Below are 17,240 nucleotides of genomic sequence, written 5' to 3'. Positions count from 1 at the left end.
AACAAAGAGACGCGCGCACACACACGACCGAAAGCCGGCTCGACAGCTTGTGGTAATCGATGTGTGAGGTGTGATAGTTGGCATACGCCCCACGCCCTCTTTTACAGCAAAGCCTGGACCCCATCGACGAGGTGGCGGCCCTGATCGCCGCCACAGTACACGACGTGGACCACCCGGGCCGCACCAACTCCTTCCTGTGCAACGCGGGCAGTGAGCTGGCCGTCCTGTACAACGACACGGCCGTGCTGGAGAGCCATCACGCCGCCCTGGCCTTCCAGATCACCACCCGCGACGACAAGTGCAACATCTTCAAGAACATGGAGAGGTCGGTGCGCCGTTGGGGTGTGGCAGGCCGCGGACAGACCTTCGTTCAGCGTTGTGGTTTTTTTTGCTCTGAAACGTTGGTGTGAGGCTTTGGCGGTAAGCGATCGCGAAAGGGGAAGTTAGAAAAGCCACTTAGTGACGCGTCCAGCTGGCATCGTCTCACGTGCTGTTTGTGCTGTGATGTGGAGAATCAGGGTTGTAAGAAGGACTGTGTCAGTTCTGTACGGAAAGCTGGTTTACCTTTAATTCATGTCTGAGGGATATCAAATTCAGTTCTAACTAATTAGAATGCAAGTTCTTGATATCAGAAATTCAGTTGCAACTAGTTATAATACCGATTCTTGTTACAATTAACTAGTTGCAGTTGAGTTCCTGATATCAGGAACTGGCATTTTGTCTAGTTCAAATTCCAGCTGCCATTGAAATGAATGAGAAAAATGTTTTGAACCTCACTAGTTCTGATGTCAGGAACTGGCTTTTTACCTAGTTAAAGCTGTATTTCCGTTATGAATAATATGCATTTTATCTAGTTAAAGTCAAATTTCTGACACCAGAAATACACATTATAACTAGTTACAGTTGAATTTCTGATATCAAGAACTTTACATTCAAGCTAGTTAGAATTGAATTTCTGATATCCTCTAGGAATTAATTAAAACTAAAACGGCTTGCCATAGCTCTGAGGTATTTGAGGTAGTTGTCAGTAATTATAGGTATTGAAGAATTTATTTAAAAGTGTTTTGCATGAATGGATGCATATGTGTTACATTTGGGAGTGATAAAAAGTGCAAAATATGTACAGTACTGTTGTTGCCAAGCAACAAAATATAGAAGAGCAATAAATAACTACACAGGGAAGGACAGTAAAACATTCCGAATAAAAGGCGGTTTTAAGAACATAAGAAATTTACAAATGAGAGGAGGTCATTCGGCCCATCAAGCTCGTTTGAGGAGAACTTAACTAATAGCACATAGTTGTTAAAATCGTATCTAGATCTGATTTAAAGGAACCCAGGGTTTTAGCTTGTGCTACACTAGCAGGAAGACTATTCCATACTCTAACTACACGCTGTGTAAAGAAGTGCTTCCTCAAATTCATTTTAAAATATTCTCCCGCTAATTTCCACTTTTACTGGATAACGTTTAATAATTATTTGGCACATATAATGCTTGCATGCTAAACATGTACAAAATAAGGCTGCTGTTCCATTGTAGAGAAGTGTCCAGTATTTATTACTTTTCTATGTATCACAGTTTTAATTTCATTCCAAGTTACCCGTGATTCCCTTAGAATTGTTTAAATCTCAGCAGGGAATCCTGACACCCTAATGCATGCTGCTCAACAGTCTTTGGGAGACGTGGTTCCGCTTCGACTCACTTGTGTCCTAACCCCTTTAACGCAGGAATGAATATCGCACGCTCCGACAAGCCATCATCGACATGGTCCTGGCCACAGAGATGACCAAGCACTTTGAGCACGTCAACAAATTTGTGAACAGCATCAACAAGCCGTTGGCTGCTCTGGAGGAGAGCGGGGTGAGTTCAAAAGGATCGGGGGGGAGGTGAGGGGGAGTGTTCCATAGAGATTTCCACAACATTTCTCAGTTAGCAGTCATGATTGTCCAATAGGAATGCTCCTTACAATTTGAATTGGAAATTCTAATTGGACAATCATCAGCAAGTTAACCCAGCTAACTGAGAAATCCTGTTTCATGGAACACCCCCCTGCTCGCTAATTCCAAATAAATCAGGGTCTCCGGGTGGCAGTGAGTGATTCCTGGTACTCTGGTAGCTCTCCGGTGATTTAAATGTGGCCAGTGCAGCCCATGTGCTTAGATTCCCTGTAAGGCTTGTGGTTTATGGGGATCCTGCAGAAAACGAGAAATTCGTGTTTCGGTGCATCAGTGGATTGCAGCTAAATGTTAACGATTGACGGCGCCTCAGAGCGGCTCCCCCTGGAAGACAGGAGAGGTAGACGTTGCTCCTCTGGCCGCCTGTTTGTGGTGAGAATTTTACAAGCTGGTACCAGCTTCGTCAGCCCAGTGTGGAATTCACTCAAAGGACTTTTTAAAGGAACCTGGAGCTTAATAAAGGTATCTGTGGATGTCTCTTGGGCAGTGTTTCCCAATCTGATCCTTGGGGACCCACAGACAGTCCACATTTTTACTCCCTCCCAGCTCACAGTAAAATGTGAACTGTCTGGGAGGGAGCAAAAACGTGCACTGTCTGTGGGTTCCAGAGGACTGGATTAGGAAACACTGCTCTAGGAGACAGTTACTCTAAAAAGAGTTACTCTGAAACGGACTTCAAGAAAGTTCTAATAAGTCATACATTTTTTTGCTTTTTCAGTCCTATCGGCCCGCATTTTGTCATCAGCGTAACGTTTTTAATTTTGCTTTAATGGATGTATAATCTTGAATTCTCTGCTCTCGGCTGTTGGCTTACAGGGGAACGGAGATGAGGATTCAGTGAAAGGCATCTTGACGTCCCCGGAGAACCGGATCCTGGTGAAGCGCATGCTGATTAAGTGTGCAGACATCTCGAACCCGTGCCGACCCCTGGAGCTGTGTATCGAGTGGGCGGGGCGCATCTCAGAGGAGTATTTTGCGCAGGTAATGCAACTGCAGGCCTGCAGTGTTGACAGCAGGGGTGGGGGGCAGATTAGACATGCCACTGTTGAAGAAATCCATAATGGGGTGTGTATGTAAATAAAAACGAAATACCTGTGACCCGGGAATCCTGCTATAATGAAATAAGCCACTGTTGTTCTGCTGCGGATCAGCTCAAACTGGCAAACTGCGTCCCAGCTAGCCCAGGAGTCGCTGACGGTCATTGGCAGACTGTCCTCCAATCAGATCTGGTCTCTGCCACTCACTGGCACATGATTTGCAGAGCGAATGCGGAAGCAGATTGGCAGGACCGCTAATGGTGGCCGTGGAGAAGAGAGAAAACTGAGAAGCGTGCAACCTTAGCCTCCTAAAAAAATAAAAACAGATACAAATAATTTGTATATATGTATAAACAATAATAAAGGGGCGTGGTGGAGTTGGAGGACTGAGGTGTTTGCAGGCTCCCTGATATGCCGCTCTGCTCTCTTACCGCCCAGACTGACGAGGAGAAGAGACAGGGTCTCCCAGTAGTGATGCCCGTGTTTGACAGAAATACCTGCAGCATCCCAAAGTCCCAGATCTCCTTCATCGATTACTTCATCACCGACATGTTCGACGCCTGGGACGGTGAGTAACGTTCACTGTGGTAACGAGGATGCTAACCTATAATGATTTGAGCTACTTAACGAGTCATGCAACGCCTGTGTGATGAGTTATAATGCTGTCGCATGCACTGATAACACTGTCACATGCACTGAATAACGCTGTCACATGCACTGAATAAAGCTGTCGCATGCACTGAATAAAGCTGTCACATGCACTGCATAACGCTGTCACATGCACTGAATAAAGCTGTGACATGCACTGAATAACGCTGTCACATGCACTGAATAACGCTGTCACATGCACTGAATAACGCTGTCACATGCACTGAATAACGCTGTCGCATGCACTGAATAAAGCTGTCACATGCACTGACAGCGCGCTGTCACATGCACTGATAACGCTGTCGCATGCACTGAATAAAGCTGTCACATGCACTGCATAACGCTGTGACATGCACTGAATAAAGCTGTGACATGCACTGAATAACGCTGTCACATGCACTGAATAACGCTGTCACATGCACTGAATAACGCTGTCGCGTGCACTGAATAACGCTGTCACGTGCACTGAATAACGCTGTCACATGCACTGAATAACGCTGTCACGTGCACTGAATAACGCTGTCGCATGCACTGAATAAAGCTGTCACGTGCACTGAATAACGCTGTCGCATGCACTGAATAAAGCTGTCGCATGCACTGAATAAAGCTGTCGCATGCACTGACAGCGCGCTGTCACATGCACTGATAACGCTGTCGCATGCACTGAATAAAGCTGTGACATGCACTGAATAACGCTGTCACATGCACTGAATAACGCTGTCACATGCACTGAATAACGCTGTCGCATGCACTGATAACACTGTCACATGCACTGCATAACGCTGTCACGTGCACTGCATAACGCTGTCACGTGCACTGCATAACGCTGTCACATGCACTGGATAACGCTGTCACAGGTACATATAATAGTATATAATAATGTGGCTCATTGCCTTCATTCATAAATGAAAAAAATGCTAAATGTCAGTTTGAGGTTAGCGAAAATAAAGATTTAAAATTATTTAAATGATTATTATTGGATGGGAAATAAGTCCATAACCCAGGGGCCCCTGGACCATGGGGATCAGCACCTTGGAATGCAGTTGCACAGATGCTGATTTCAAGCTGACGCTGTTTTGCTGACTTTGAATTGCTTTGGTCCTGCTGTTGCTGCCTCAGCTTTCGCAGACCTGCCCAACCTGATGCAGCACCTGGACAACAACTTTAAGTACTGGAAGGGCCTGGACGAGCGCAAGCTACACAGCCTACGTCCCCCTCCCGAGTAGACGAGGGGCCTCCGGCAGCCGGCCGCGCTCCCCCCACACCGCGGGGCCTTCCCCATACCTGCCTTCGGCGGAGCCTCGACCGCATCGCGGCGGCCTGTGTGCCCCCTGCTCCGCGAGGACTCCGTGCCCCGCTTTTGTTACAGCTCCCCACCCCCTCCCAGCATACCTTTGCACTCACCCCTCAACAGAGAGAGAGAGGGAGAGAGAGAGAATGGACAGAGAGACTGCCGTCGCTTGGCAGACTGCATAGAAGACGGAACAGATTCATTTAAAACAACGAAAGGAAAGTTAACGGGATAAGAGCTGGAACGATTGGGAGCTGTGGGGGGGCATGGAGGGTCACATGACCCACAGGGGGACAGCACTTGGGGAAACAGACTTGTGCCAGAAAACTTTGCTAGAACTTTGCACCTGGGCAGAGACTAAAATGGTTAAAAAAAATTTAATGTAAAACAAAAAAAAAAAACAGACTGGATTTTACGCAGTGGTCTCGTCCCACTTGGTCGCAACTGAAGCACTGCCCAGAAGGGGGCGACGGTAAGGAAACCTCAGATGGCCACAGAGAATACCTGACGCCTTAGGCTGGGGGGGCCACACAAATGACAGGGTCATATTCTCACTACAGAACTGTTTTGCACCTTCACTTTTTTCTTTGGTGTACAAGCCTGCCAGTTCTACGCTTTGGGAGGGTTTGTAGCAGTGGGAAGTGATCCTGAGCGTGGGGGGAGGGGCTATAATTATACGAGTACGTAGGATGTGGAATTCGTTAGGTTTGTTCATTCTGAAAGACACAGCAAACCTTCCTGAGCTGATCCCCGGCGTCCGCATATAGAAGTTATGGTGTATTTATTTTGACTTAGGTGTTCAGTATTTTCCATAAATTTCTATGTGATAAACAAATAAAATAGGTAAATTAATGAGTTTAAGAGCAAGAAATAAAAGCCAAAGCTTATTAACTGGACCGTTACGATACGAGTCATATCCATAAAAGCGTAGTTTTGTTTTACTTCTTAAAATGAGAACGACACCATTTATATTGCACTGTAAGACTACAATACACATGTCTGAGCATGTCAGAGGAGCCGGTCAGAGGTTTGGGAGAATTCTGTACCGTCACCACCGCCTCCGTCTCTGAGCATGTGCCCTGCGCGCCTCACCTGCGCCCTCCAAGCAGTGTCACTCCGCAGCAGTGCTGGGGCCCACAAGCTCTCCAGCAGCAGAAGAAAATCTGGGAAAAGTTCCGGACTTGAAAGATTTTTTTTTCCCTCCTGGAGATTTTTGTATCTGGTTTATCCTACTGAAAAGACTGCCTTATTTTATACAATATTTATACATCCCACTGTGTGAATGAAGCAAGAGCGTGTGGACTTTTTAATAATTTAGGCAAAAGTAATAATCGAACAAATTGAAATATTTTTGTAGACTACATCTTTTACACTGGATTGACAAAGGTGATTATGAGTGACGGTCTCGATCTCTGCGGCGACGTTTCTCTGCAGTTTGACAGGCATTTCAGTCACAAAAGAGACAGGAAAAAAAAAATATCGGGGGTGAAACAAAGAGGTGTGTCTATCACTGTCTGATGCCAGTCTGTGCTCCGTGTCTTTTGATTTCATCATTTTACATCGGCTTTCGGCGTCAGTGCCCAGAAAGACCTTTCATCCACAGTTAAGAGACAGAAACGTGTGTAAGAATATCTGTTAATGAAATGATGTCCTATTTTTAATTTAAATGTTATATAAATATGCCAATATGCATACATAAGCCTACATAAGTCAATATGATATATTGACATAGAGTTTTTTTTTTCTTTAGACAGAAGTGTACACTACATCGGGATTTGTATGTTCAGTCTGATTCACTTGTACTTCTGGTCTGAGAGCACCAAAAAAAAATTTAAAGAGAGAAATATATGAAGGCAAATAAAATAATGACAATTAATACTTTGCATTATGTTTGTGTAAAAATCACTTCCTGGTACTATATGCGACTTTCACATTTAAGGCGTCTGGTACTTTTTTTTTTTTTTTTACATGTCTATGTCATGTTTGCATCAATGAGGAATCCATTAGTCCTAAATAGAAGATTAATACAGAGAGAGTTTTAACCTTGGTAACCATGAGTGTACTGCTGTTGCACCTGGTATCACACCAGCTTCGTTTGCCGTGGGTTGGCTCTGTGCTGAATTTGAAGTTGATACAGACCCCAGGAACAGATAAATGTTGCCGACAGCTGGAATGTCTTCTCGCAGGTTTGTGAGACCGTCTTGCACTCCAGGATCTCTGATGAGGGGGGGGGGGATCCCAGCCTCCCAGTATCCAGGGCGTTGTGGGCAGCTTGTCCCCGTCAGGTGATGGATGGATGGAAGCCAGTAGTGGAGAAGTCGGCTCTTTGAGCGAATAATGGTGAAGAACCAGGATTAAATCCATCAGTCCTACCTTCTGTTCTGAAGGGGACAAGAAGCATGATGAGAGAAAAATCACAAGGATTGTTACTGAACGCCAGCCAGCCAGTACAACTGGATTTGCTTGATGTGATGACCTTTGACCTCCCGTACGAATCCTCCAACTTAGCCATACCAAAATATTCCTCCTAAAGATATGAAATTCCACAGGAGTTTGCCTGACACTGACTGGGATTGCTTTCCTCTGCCCCCATGCAGGCTGGTGTGGTGTATTTGCGCAATAAGCCATGAGATTCTGCCACCAGAGAACAGCCTGTACTGCAAACAGCAGGCCAGGGGCCGGTCAGGGTTTTGCTGAGCTTGACGTTTTGCGATTTTTTCTAGTTTGCGGAGCCTGCGGCTCGATTTGTCCTCAAAAAAAAAAAAGTGAAAACACAATTTATCATTTGCTATGAAAATTATTTTAATTTGTTTGCGAACTTTGTGGGGAGGCGTGGGGGCTGCCATTAAAAGAAGCATTCATTAGAGTCTTTCTCCTATGCCTGTACTTATGCACCTGTAATTAAGGTGTTTTTCAATTCCAGCTTGAAAGTCTAGCACTAGAAGGAAGCAAGATTTCATATTTAGTTTTAAAAACAAGAGAAGAAACTGATGAAATAGAAACTGGGTCTTTACTAAATGCCACAAATAGATTTCAGACGGTAAGTATATTTTTCCATACAAGTTTCAACCAGGTATTTGGTACAAGGTCATGAAGTGTAAATTCTCAATTAGATAAAATTAGATTAAAAAAATATATATGAACATAAAGTTTGGTTTATAATTTCTGTAATTGTTTAACAATATTCCAGTGACCAGAGCCAACAAAGTTTGCAAAAATGTCCCATTGTCCTGTAAATGACTACAGCAATGTTTGTTGTATCCTTCCTGCTGGCTGGCAGCTGGCCCACAGTGGCTGGGATCATGTGATCTGGTCAGTGAGCTTGGTTGTATCTTTCCACCCCAAAGCTTTGTTCATGGGCGTACAGGAGCAGAGTATCGAACAAAGACTGTCAGCACTGCCGTGATAACAATTACATTCCCTTAGCAGTCAGAAATGCTTTTTGTGCCATGAAAAAAAATATCAAGACGCTGACTTTTCCTACGAAGGATGCTGAATAGAACCATAACATACAGTATGGCAATGGGATGGAAAAATGAGGATATCATTAGGGCACGGGAGAGACTTGGGTTTGACAAATTGGTGGATAGGAATGAAAATGAATGAAACGCATATTGCTTTTACAGTAAAACAAAAAGGCATCAGGTTGTGACATGCAGTCTGGGCTTGAGGCATGAATCTGAAGTCCCTTCTGTATTTTTAGTAATTATGCTCTGGTGACAATGACTTCATCATGCAGCTTTACCCCCATTGCCATCTTAATATAACATATTCATTAACATAAACATAATTTAAAAGATAATTACAGGTAATCACATGAATACAACTGCAGTTGCCTTTTAATATAAAATTATGAGTCATGGAATATGGGCTCACAGACCTGTCTAATAGGAGTGAATTAATCAAACATAATTACAGATACACAGAGTGGAGCCTAGGGTGTACTACTGCATAAGTGAGCACCCCCTACTGGTGGGCCAGGCTGCTGACAAGGCGCTGTGCTACAGTGCTGCAATCTGCATCCATGTCAGGGAGGGCTCATCAGAGCCACGTCATATCGAACCTGGGGTGTTAAGGACCCTAATTAGCCAAATCTTGTTTCGCTATAGCTGTACAAGGACCATTTAAGATGGTTCTTTATCTTTATTTTTGCTGATGTTTGAATCTGAGAAAATATGGTTTCTTTAATCGAATTGATCCGCAATCCGTTACATATTTAACGTCTAATCGAATATATCTAATTACTCATTCCGTTGATTGATGTAACATATACACAAATGATTACGCCAAAAAACTGAAAAATGCGATGCTGTCTAAACAACCACATTACCCCAACTTGGGGCTTGTATCATGAATTTCTTGCTTAGCCGGATAACGTATCATATTTAAGGTGCCCCAGTTTAAAATGACTATCTTCGTTTACTGCAAAAAGTCCGGACTACTTTAATCCGACAAGTTGTCCGGCTAAGCAGGAAATCTATCTTCGTGAAACAAACCCTGGATGATAATATTGTAGGACAGATTTATGTCGTTTTACACGTTGGCCACTAGATGTCATGATTTTAAATGCAGTTTTGCATTTTCTTTTCAAATGCTATTTGAATACAAATAATTGCCTTTATTATAAATTATGCTGTGTTTGAGTCGTGTGCGTGGGGCTCTTTGTTCTCCCAGAAGGGCAGCAGTGTGCAGGCGATAGAGGACCCGGAAGCTGCGGCTTTTCTATCCGCAAGAGTTTTGTCAGCGCCAAATGCAAGGAGCTGCTCGCTGTGGGCACGTGTTTTTGGAGTCTTATATTTCATCTAAAAAAGTGTCCATTCACGCTTTTGAACAGATAGACACTTCATTCTTTGGTAATTTGGTTACTGTATTTTAAATAATTGATTGGACGACGCTAAAAACATAGTTAATAACTTTACTGCTTAAAAAAACGCTACTGAAAGCGCAGCCACTAGGGGCGCAGTCTGAAGCACGTCATTGCTCGTGCACGCCTTACGTAAGTCGTGACGCGCTTCCGGTCTTTGTGTCGCCTGCTGGCGGCGAAGGAGTGCCACCGTTTGGAGAGCTCCTGTCCCCGGTGCGTCTCTGCTTCAGTACGCCCGGCAAACGAAGACCGTGACTGAAGCGCAATCGCACGATAAAATGGCTTCTGGCATGGCGGGACAGACATCGTGAGTATCTGCAGTTGTGACGCCCTTTGAACTTAAACCCGATGGCTGGTTGGCCTCCCGAGCGGCTCGGGCTGCAGATAGGCCCGGGGTTTTAGCGAAGCACACGCCAGTATCTGCTAACTTTAATTTCCTCTCAGGTTAAAAAAGTTGCTACTTTTTAGTTTCGTTTAATGGGATTCGAGTGTGTTGCGTCACCGAGGTCTATATTATAACTAGCCAGCGACCGTAGATACTCGTCTGCTTTCGGTGGTTTTCTGATTTATTTGTTTGTGACTGCCTACTTGTTATGTAATACGCCTCTCTGCTTCGGGCTGACCGAGGTACTCAGTACTGTGCTGGAAGTGGTGGTTTTCGGTAGTTAATACTGCATATTCGTCTGCTCTCCTGCCCGCTTCCGTATTGCGTTTGGGAGCTAGGCAACGATGCTTGCATGTTGAAAAACTTGTCTGTTTGGTTGCGTGGAGGGGAAAGAAAGCAGTCATTGTACAGTTATGGTGTTCTGCTGATACTACCCTCCTATAGAAAGTACCTGTAGAACCAAGAACAGGCCGGGATGCTTATAGAAATGCGTCGAGGCCTACTTGCTCTACGGACAGGGCCAGATCCTGCTATGGGACAAATAGGCTCAAGTTTGGGTAAGAATATTTCAAGTAGTCGTGCTTGTTCTCACAGGTGTCTTAATAGTCGATGGGACCAGCCTGGCCCCGCTGCTGATATGCTGAAGGGCCTCTTTGGAAACATTTCCACTTCCCTCACGACGCAAGTAGCCTCTCTGCCAAGTTACACCGGTGGGTGTTTGGCATCCAGTGCCACAAATGGCTTAACGCTGGCTGGTGGCATGGGGTCCACAGCGCCACCCGTCACGTCTCAGCCGACCCCTACATCTCCGGAGGAGGAGAAGCCTTCGGGAGGCGTAGAGATGGCCGCTGCCATGGCCGCCAAAATTAACGCTATGTTGATGGCCAAAGGGAAGCTGAAGACCCCCCCGCCGCTGCACTGTAAGGTACTGCACCAGTGTGTCCCTTCAGGCTGCCTTTCCAGCCCCGTGATATGTGATCAGTCCTTAACACACCCCATGTTCTCCCTGCCCCAGGTTGCCCCCCGTATAACAGTAGCCAGTACTGCCAGCGAGTCGGTCGTCACCGAAGTGGACATTAACGACGTTCCCATAAACTGCCGCAACTTGCTAACTAAAGGGAAAACTCAGGAAGAGGTGAAGTCCAACTCCCTTGAGCTTTTATCTTTATGTTTTTGTTTGGTGGTGTGGAAGAATAATTAGCTTAGCATTAGTGTAAATTGGTGTGATGCGCCTTTTTCAGATTCGCCAGTATAGTGGAGCAGTGGTATCTACAAAGGGGCACTACATGACCAGTGCCGAAAAGGCCCAGTGTAAGAGCGGGTATGTGTCGTCCTGAATACGCCTCACATTTGCGTGTTAATCGGTAATGGTTAATGAGCCGTGTTCCTTTCTTTCAGAGACCGTCCATTGTATCTACACGTTCAGGGAAAGAGTCAAGAGGAAGTTAGCAGTAAGATGTTTGCATTTTCGGGGGGAGGAATCGTCGCGTTTAAAAAAAGTGTTAACTCATTCTGTTCATATGTTCCACAGAGGCGGTGAAGCATATCAAAGAGATAATTTCAGAGGACATCTTGCGGTCTTCGGCAGGGCAGAGCAGACCCGTGATGCCCACACTGCCTGTTTACACGCAGCCACCCAAGCCCCTGCCTCCAGCTCAGCCACCTGTCCCACCCCCAGTTCGACCTCCTGTTCAGCCGCACCTCATACCATCACCCCCCCAAAACCAGAAGTCTCCAGCCTCATACAATTGTCATTCAGGGGTATGTAGATGTTGCTGCTCATCCGCATGCCATTGTATTGACTCGCCCCTTTTCGTGTTTGTGTTTTTGTTCTACCAATGGTAGTTAATCTAGCAATGGTGGTCTTACCAGACATCTTATGTTGGAAGTGTTGTCATTAGAGCTTGTAATTATATTAAGCAGTGTTCCACATGCTATGTGACCGTGGAGGTTAAAGAAGGTGAGAGCAGTAAAGAGCAAGTGCTCCTCGCTGATACAAACCTCCTATAGCAACTGCAGGCAGAACAACTCGACCTCCAGTGGATGGTTTGGGTCTGCTGCTCCTGCTGACACCAACCTTGCATTTCTCCCACTTCTGTATTTTGTGGTATTTCAAGCTTTGCCCTCAACTCTCGGCTCGACCGGCTGTCTTGCAGAATTTCGTGCACACAAAGGTGTTCGTCGGCCTCGACCAAGCCCTGCCCTCATTCAACGTGAACGAGAAGGTGGAGGGTCCTAGCGGGAGTTACCTGCAGCATATCCAGGCTGAGACGGGGGCTCGTGTGTTTCTCCGGGGAAAGGGGTCCGGCTACATAGAGCAGGCTTCGCGGCGGGAATCGTTTGAGCCGCTTTATCTCTATATCAGGTATCGATCTTCCCAGCTAGTTCAGATATGGGAGTCTGTAGAGCAGGGGTCTCCAACTCCGGTCCTGGAGAGCTACTATCCTACCTGGCTTCTGATGAGCCACACCTGTTCCTGGTATGTTCCTGAGAGCAGGTGTGACTCATCAGAAGCCAGGTAAGATAGAAAACCTACTGGATAGTAGCTCTCCAGGACCGGAGTTGGAGACCCCTGCTGTAGAGGTATTCGTATTGTCGGGGCCTGTATGCTTCTTTGTAATTAGTGATGTTTGTGTTTTTTCTTGTAGCCACCCAAACCCTGCAGGATTAGAAGCAGCGAGGGAGCTCTGTGAGAGCCTGGTGCAGACTGTAAGTCTATGGTTTGTTTGAAGCATCCACTTGCCCTTGGAGGTTTAAGATGGTGGAGGTATCGCGTACCCTATAGCCTTTACTGATACCCACCCAGAACATTTAGTCATGTGAACAGCCTGACCTGGAGCTCAGCGTACTGCACATACTGACATCCTGATGTATCTGAGAACGCCCGGTGGTGCTCAACCCCAGCTTGTCTCCCTCAGGTGCGGGCCGAGCATTCGCGCATGGTGTCCGTTTACACAGCAACTGGGTCCACCCAAGGTACGTGATCTTTGGATCGCTTTATAATCGCAAACGTGCGATGTTTAATCCAGGGAATATCATTTTTTTTCTCCATTCACTTGTTTTAAGTTGTTGCAAGTTTGATTAGTCAGTGGTCAAGAGTGTGTGTGTGTGATTCTGTGTCTGTCAGTAGCATTAACCGTATCTCTATACTTTTATTTCAGCATACCCATCTCACGGATACCCGGATAATAACAATTATGGTAGCCATGTATCCTGGTATAACTACCCAGCAAACAGTTACACGGGAGGCTATGCTGCGTACCCAGGATCCAGTGGTTACTGGAGTAGTGCGAATGGTGCTCCCGGTCATTCTAACTTTTCGACAACCCCTCAATCTTCTCAGGCAATGGTTCAGTATCCGGTGTGTCCTAGGAAACCGCCTTCTTATTTAGCCCCGGTAAGTTCTCCCAGCGGGGCGTCATCTGCCGCTGCCACGGCCCCCCTTGGCGTTTGAGATTGAGCAACCCCCCCCACTACTACCAATGATTTGTCTCTGCCTGTATGCCAGTCCACCCTCTGTTGGAGGGCGGGTAGTTTTTGATGTTCAGCTGTTTCAGTCTCTCTCTGTCCCCTTGTGAAGGACACTGGGACAAGTTACAGCAGTGGCACGGACGGCTGCTCGTCCAGCCCGCCACGGGCCGCCAGTCCAAAGCGGCGGTTTCTGGAAGGCTCCGAGGAGGAGTGCGGATCTCAGGTGAGCGACTGCGCGCCTTTCCTCCATCATCAAGGCGTCCTTGATTCCCAGGCTGACGGGATCCCTTCTCGTCCGCCCTGCAGCACGGCAGCATCTCTGCGGCAGTCCTGAAGAAGGAGCAGCCCGCTGCCGACACGGAAGGCGGAGAAGCCACCCAGAGGTTTGTAGGCGTGCAGCGTTTCCGTTCGCAGCAACTCCTGAATCTCCTGAATCTGACGGTCTTGCTGTGTCGCCGCTAACAGGATGCTGATGCCACCGCCTGCAGTCCCTGCCGGTCTGGCCCCACGCAAGAGGCCGCGGGAGGGAGAGAGTCAGCCCTGTGCCCCTGACCCCAAGGGTATGCATATGGATATGCATTTTTTTTCCCCCATTGTTGACCACTGTTGTGTTAATTGTAATGCTGAGGGTGAGTGGAACTTTGACTCGAAATCACTTCCCCTCTCAAGTACTTAAGAGACCTTTTAAAGCCCCCCCCCACCCCCCAGCAGCTCTATGAGCCTTCGAAGGCTGGAAATGATACTAACTTGTCGTTCTTTTACATGTTCTGTCTTCCCCTTCTCTCCACATGTTCTCCCGGACCTGGATGTGTGGTGCCGTCTCATTTCCTATGAATGACCCACCCCCCTCCCTGGCTGTGGATTGATCACATGCTGTGGATAACATGGCCCTTCCCAATGGCCCCCTTTACCCCTCCTCCTTTTTTCTCCCTCTACCTTTCCCACTGCCACATTCTGTATTTCGCCCTCCCTCTACCTCTTGCTGGGCTCCTCCTCTGCTCTCTCCTCTCTGCTCTCTCCCTCTCTTTTGTGCCCCAACAGACAAGGTGGAGCCTGACTCTCTGAAGAAGGCACGGCCCCTCGAAGGTGCACCGGGGTTGGTCCCGTATGGCGGGGACTCCTCAGATGAGGAAGATGATCGGACACGCAGCAGTAAGAAGTCCTAATTTATTCCGGACAGCGGCATGGCAGTGAACTACGGTGCACAGCTAGAATTCTTGATTTTTAGTATTTAGTGCCTGCATCCTCCCCCTCCAAAGGATGTCCTCCTGTAATCACCCTTCGAGTACAGAGCTTTTCAGACATACTCCCTCAGATTTGAATCAGTATGACATACGGCTATTGTAACTTCTGTGAAATTTTCTTACATTTCAAAATGTTGTAATCCTGTTCCCATGGAATAATATAATAAAATATTTTATTAATCTTTGTTCTGTCCTCTGTTGCGATTGGGATGTTTGTCCCCTACACAGTTTCTTGCACAATGAAATTTGCAGTTCTGAGTAGATTTTAGAATGTTTGAGCTTGGACTTGTTCAGATATATAAATTAGCTAATTTTGGCCGTAAAACACTGAAATGTGATCACTCTACTGTGGCCATTTATGTTGATTTTGATTCTGGAGTTTGAATTTGCACTGGTTCTCTCAGTCCTTGTAGGAGTCAGTATTTTAAAGTTCTCTATATGCATGCAATTTCCAGAAGAGGCTATATCAGTGGATCATACAAAATCGTTTTGACCCTCTTAGTGTGCTGACTTCCTATCTAGGGTGTACAATGCCTTGTCTTTTGTGTTGCGTCTGGCAGGCTTCAGACCCACTGTATCTAGGTGGTATGAATCTTTAACATCTTGATGTCTGATTTCGGGCGTCTCAAACATGCATCCAACAATAATTGCATTTAACTGACATTCCGATCTATTTCTGCAGCAGTGTTTCAAATGCAATACCTGTGTCTTAACTGTACAATTCAAGTGGATGTTTGACTTCATTGGACCTGGCCAATATTTTCGAGACGGGACTTCCCATTGTCAGCATCTGTGTTTATTGGGGGTTGTTAAGACCGGGGGAGTGTAGCTGTTACAGCAGCATGGCTGTGTAATCATAGTGCTTCAGCATAATGTGAGGATGTCTGCTTTCTCTTGGCAGAAGGGTGATGTGCCCAGAATATCATACTCACTGGCTCTCATCAGACATCTTGCCAAATGAGCTGCCTAAGTGACAATGGTCCCTTATCATTTGTACTGAAAAGGGATTGCCATGGCAACCATTATAGTGCTATCCCATGGTGTTTCTATACAAAGATTCCTTATTTGTCACCAGTTTTGCTTGCAATTAGAAGCATATGATTTTACAGAGCTTGGAAGATGCTGTGGTGTTATGTGTAGACAGAATTTTAGAGAGAGACTGCAAAGAAATACAACCATCAAACCTAAGCCATTTACGTATCTGATTTGGACGGCATGGTGATGCCTCGTGGCCTTGCTTTGGTTATTCCATTTTCTGTTCCTCCATATCACCATCTGCTCCTTGCAGTCCTCAGTCTCCATTGCCCAGCAGCAAAAATGGGTATTTTAAGCACCGCTGTACACTTTGGGTAATATGACAGCTGTATTGCTTCATTGCCTGGCCTCCAAGAAATGCAAAGTTGTGTTTAAGCAATTGCGTGCATATTGGTTAATTGGATATGTTGAAAGCAATCTGGTGACCAAATTTTTACTGGAGGGCTATAAATGTTGCTCTTAATATGTGGGAAGCTGGGGGAAATGCATGTGATTTTCTATCAAGTGTTCCTGGTAGGAGTGTCAGTTCAGTATTAGACTGAGGCTAACGGATTCCTGAGTGGTTCTTGTTGCCCTGTTAGCAGAGAGATCATTAAGAAGCATGCCAGATGATGTACTCTTGGTGAACCTGCTTGACATCCAGCACCGTCATCAACGCTTGGGTGTCTGTGCTCTGAAGAGGAGCACAGAGACTCTAATCCTACTTTTCAACACAGATAAATCAGTCCCAGATATGTATGTTATTACATTTCAGTACATTTTGTGTAAGCACCCTGCAAGGTGAGGTCTGAAAATGGAAAGATGAGAATACTGCACAGTGAATTTAATCTACGGGCCATTCATATGTACCCCTTCGTAAAAGAAAATGGGGAAAAACAGTGAGAAGCCATACTACGGTAACCAGTTAAAAAATGTAATAACTTTTTACTACTACTAATATTATGAGCTCCTTACTTACAGGTAAGAAAATTCACCGTTGCCCAGACCCCAGCGTTCAAAATGATTTATATTATGGAAAATGTTACAATATTGTTAGTATTATTGTTAAACATTTCAGCTTCGAGTTTAACACAACCGCTATCGCTGAAATATTTTGAAATTGATCTTCTCTGTCGTCTTGTGTATTTAATATTATATTGCATGTACACGACAAATATAAATGATGTCTACACTACTACAAAAATTTTTTTTCCTCCTTTCACCAGTCATTATATATAATCCATGTTGATTTACCCAATGTTGGAGATACGATTTAAAGCTCTCGTTAAGAGGATGCCATGTTTATGGTTTTGGGTTTCCCGGACACGTGA

The 17,240-nt window shown here is 45.7% G+C and overlaps 2 protein-coding genes across 4 annotated transcripts in view; both read left to right on the top strand.

Annotated features, from left to right (window-relative positions):
• Window positions 1-6,807, top strand: part of LOC111844927 (high affinity cAMP-specific and IBMX-insensitive 3',5'-cyclic phosphodiesterase 8A-like) — a 50,675-nt gene extending 43,868 nt beyond the window's left edge. For all 3 annotated transcript variants that reach the window (XM_072717927.1, XM_023813849.2, XM_072717928.1), the window contains exons 18-22: window positions 108-325; window positions 1,728-1,860; window positions 2,772-2,936; window positions 3,431-3,560; window positions 4,760-6,807. In XM_072717927.1, coding sequence (XP_072574028.1) covers window positions 108-325; window positions 1,728-1,860; window positions 2,772-2,936; window positions 3,431-3,560; window positions 4,760-4,866 — 753 coding nt within the window. In that variant the 3' untranslated portion in view covers window positions 4,867-6,807. The remainder of the gene's footprint in view (window positions 1-107; window positions 326-1,727; window positions 1,861-2,771; window positions 2,937-3,430; window positions 3,561-4,759) is intronic.
• A 2,818-nt stretch (window positions 6,808-9,625) lies between these two features.
• Window positions 9,626-15,080, top strand: LOC111844933 (KH homology domain-containing protein 4-like). Its single transcript, XM_023813863.2, has 14 exons — window positions 9,626-10,102; window positions 10,775-11,105; window positions 11,196-11,315; window positions 11,422-11,501; window positions 11,579-11,631; window positions 11,712-11,941; window positions 12,337-12,545; window positions 12,829-12,889; window positions 13,099-13,156; window positions 13,342-13,577; window positions 13,761-13,874; window positions 13,958-14,034; window positions 14,117-14,211; window positions 14,693-15,080. The coding sequence occupies exons 1-14, from the start codon at window positions 10,074-10,076 to the stop codon at window positions 14,815-14,817; spliced, it is 1,818 nt and encodes a 605-aa protein (XP_023669631.1). The 5' UTR covers window positions 9,626-10,073; the 3' UTR covers window positions 14,818-15,080.
• The last annotated feature ends 2,160 nt before the right edge of the window (window positions 15,081-17,240 follow it).

This window comes from Paramormyrops kingsleyae, chromosome 11 (assembly GCF_048594095.1).
Source record: "Paramormyrops kingsleyae isolate MSU_618 chromosome 11, PKINGS_0.4, whole genome shotgun sequence".
In the NCBI taxonomy this organism is placed as follows: Eukaryota; Metazoa; Chordata; class Actinopteri; order Osteoglossiformes; family Mormyridae; genus Paramormyrops; species Paramormyrops kingsleyae.
The sequence above is the reverse complement of the archived record's forward strand: the minus strand, read 5'-3'. Positions and strand labels throughout refer to the sequence as shown.

Coding starts and splice junctions, on each gene's coding strand:
- LOC111844933 (XM_023813863.2), top strand. CDS start 10,074: ATGGCTTCTGGCATGGCGGGACAGACATC. Junction 11,106..11,195: donor CCCCGCCGCTGCACTGTAAG/GTACTGCACCAG, acceptor TCCCTGCCCCAG/GTTGCCCCCCGTATAACAGT. Junction 12,890..13,098: donor GTGAGAGCCTGGTGCAGACT/GTAAGTCTATGG, acceptor TGTCTCCCTCAG/GTGCGGGCCGAGCATTCGCG.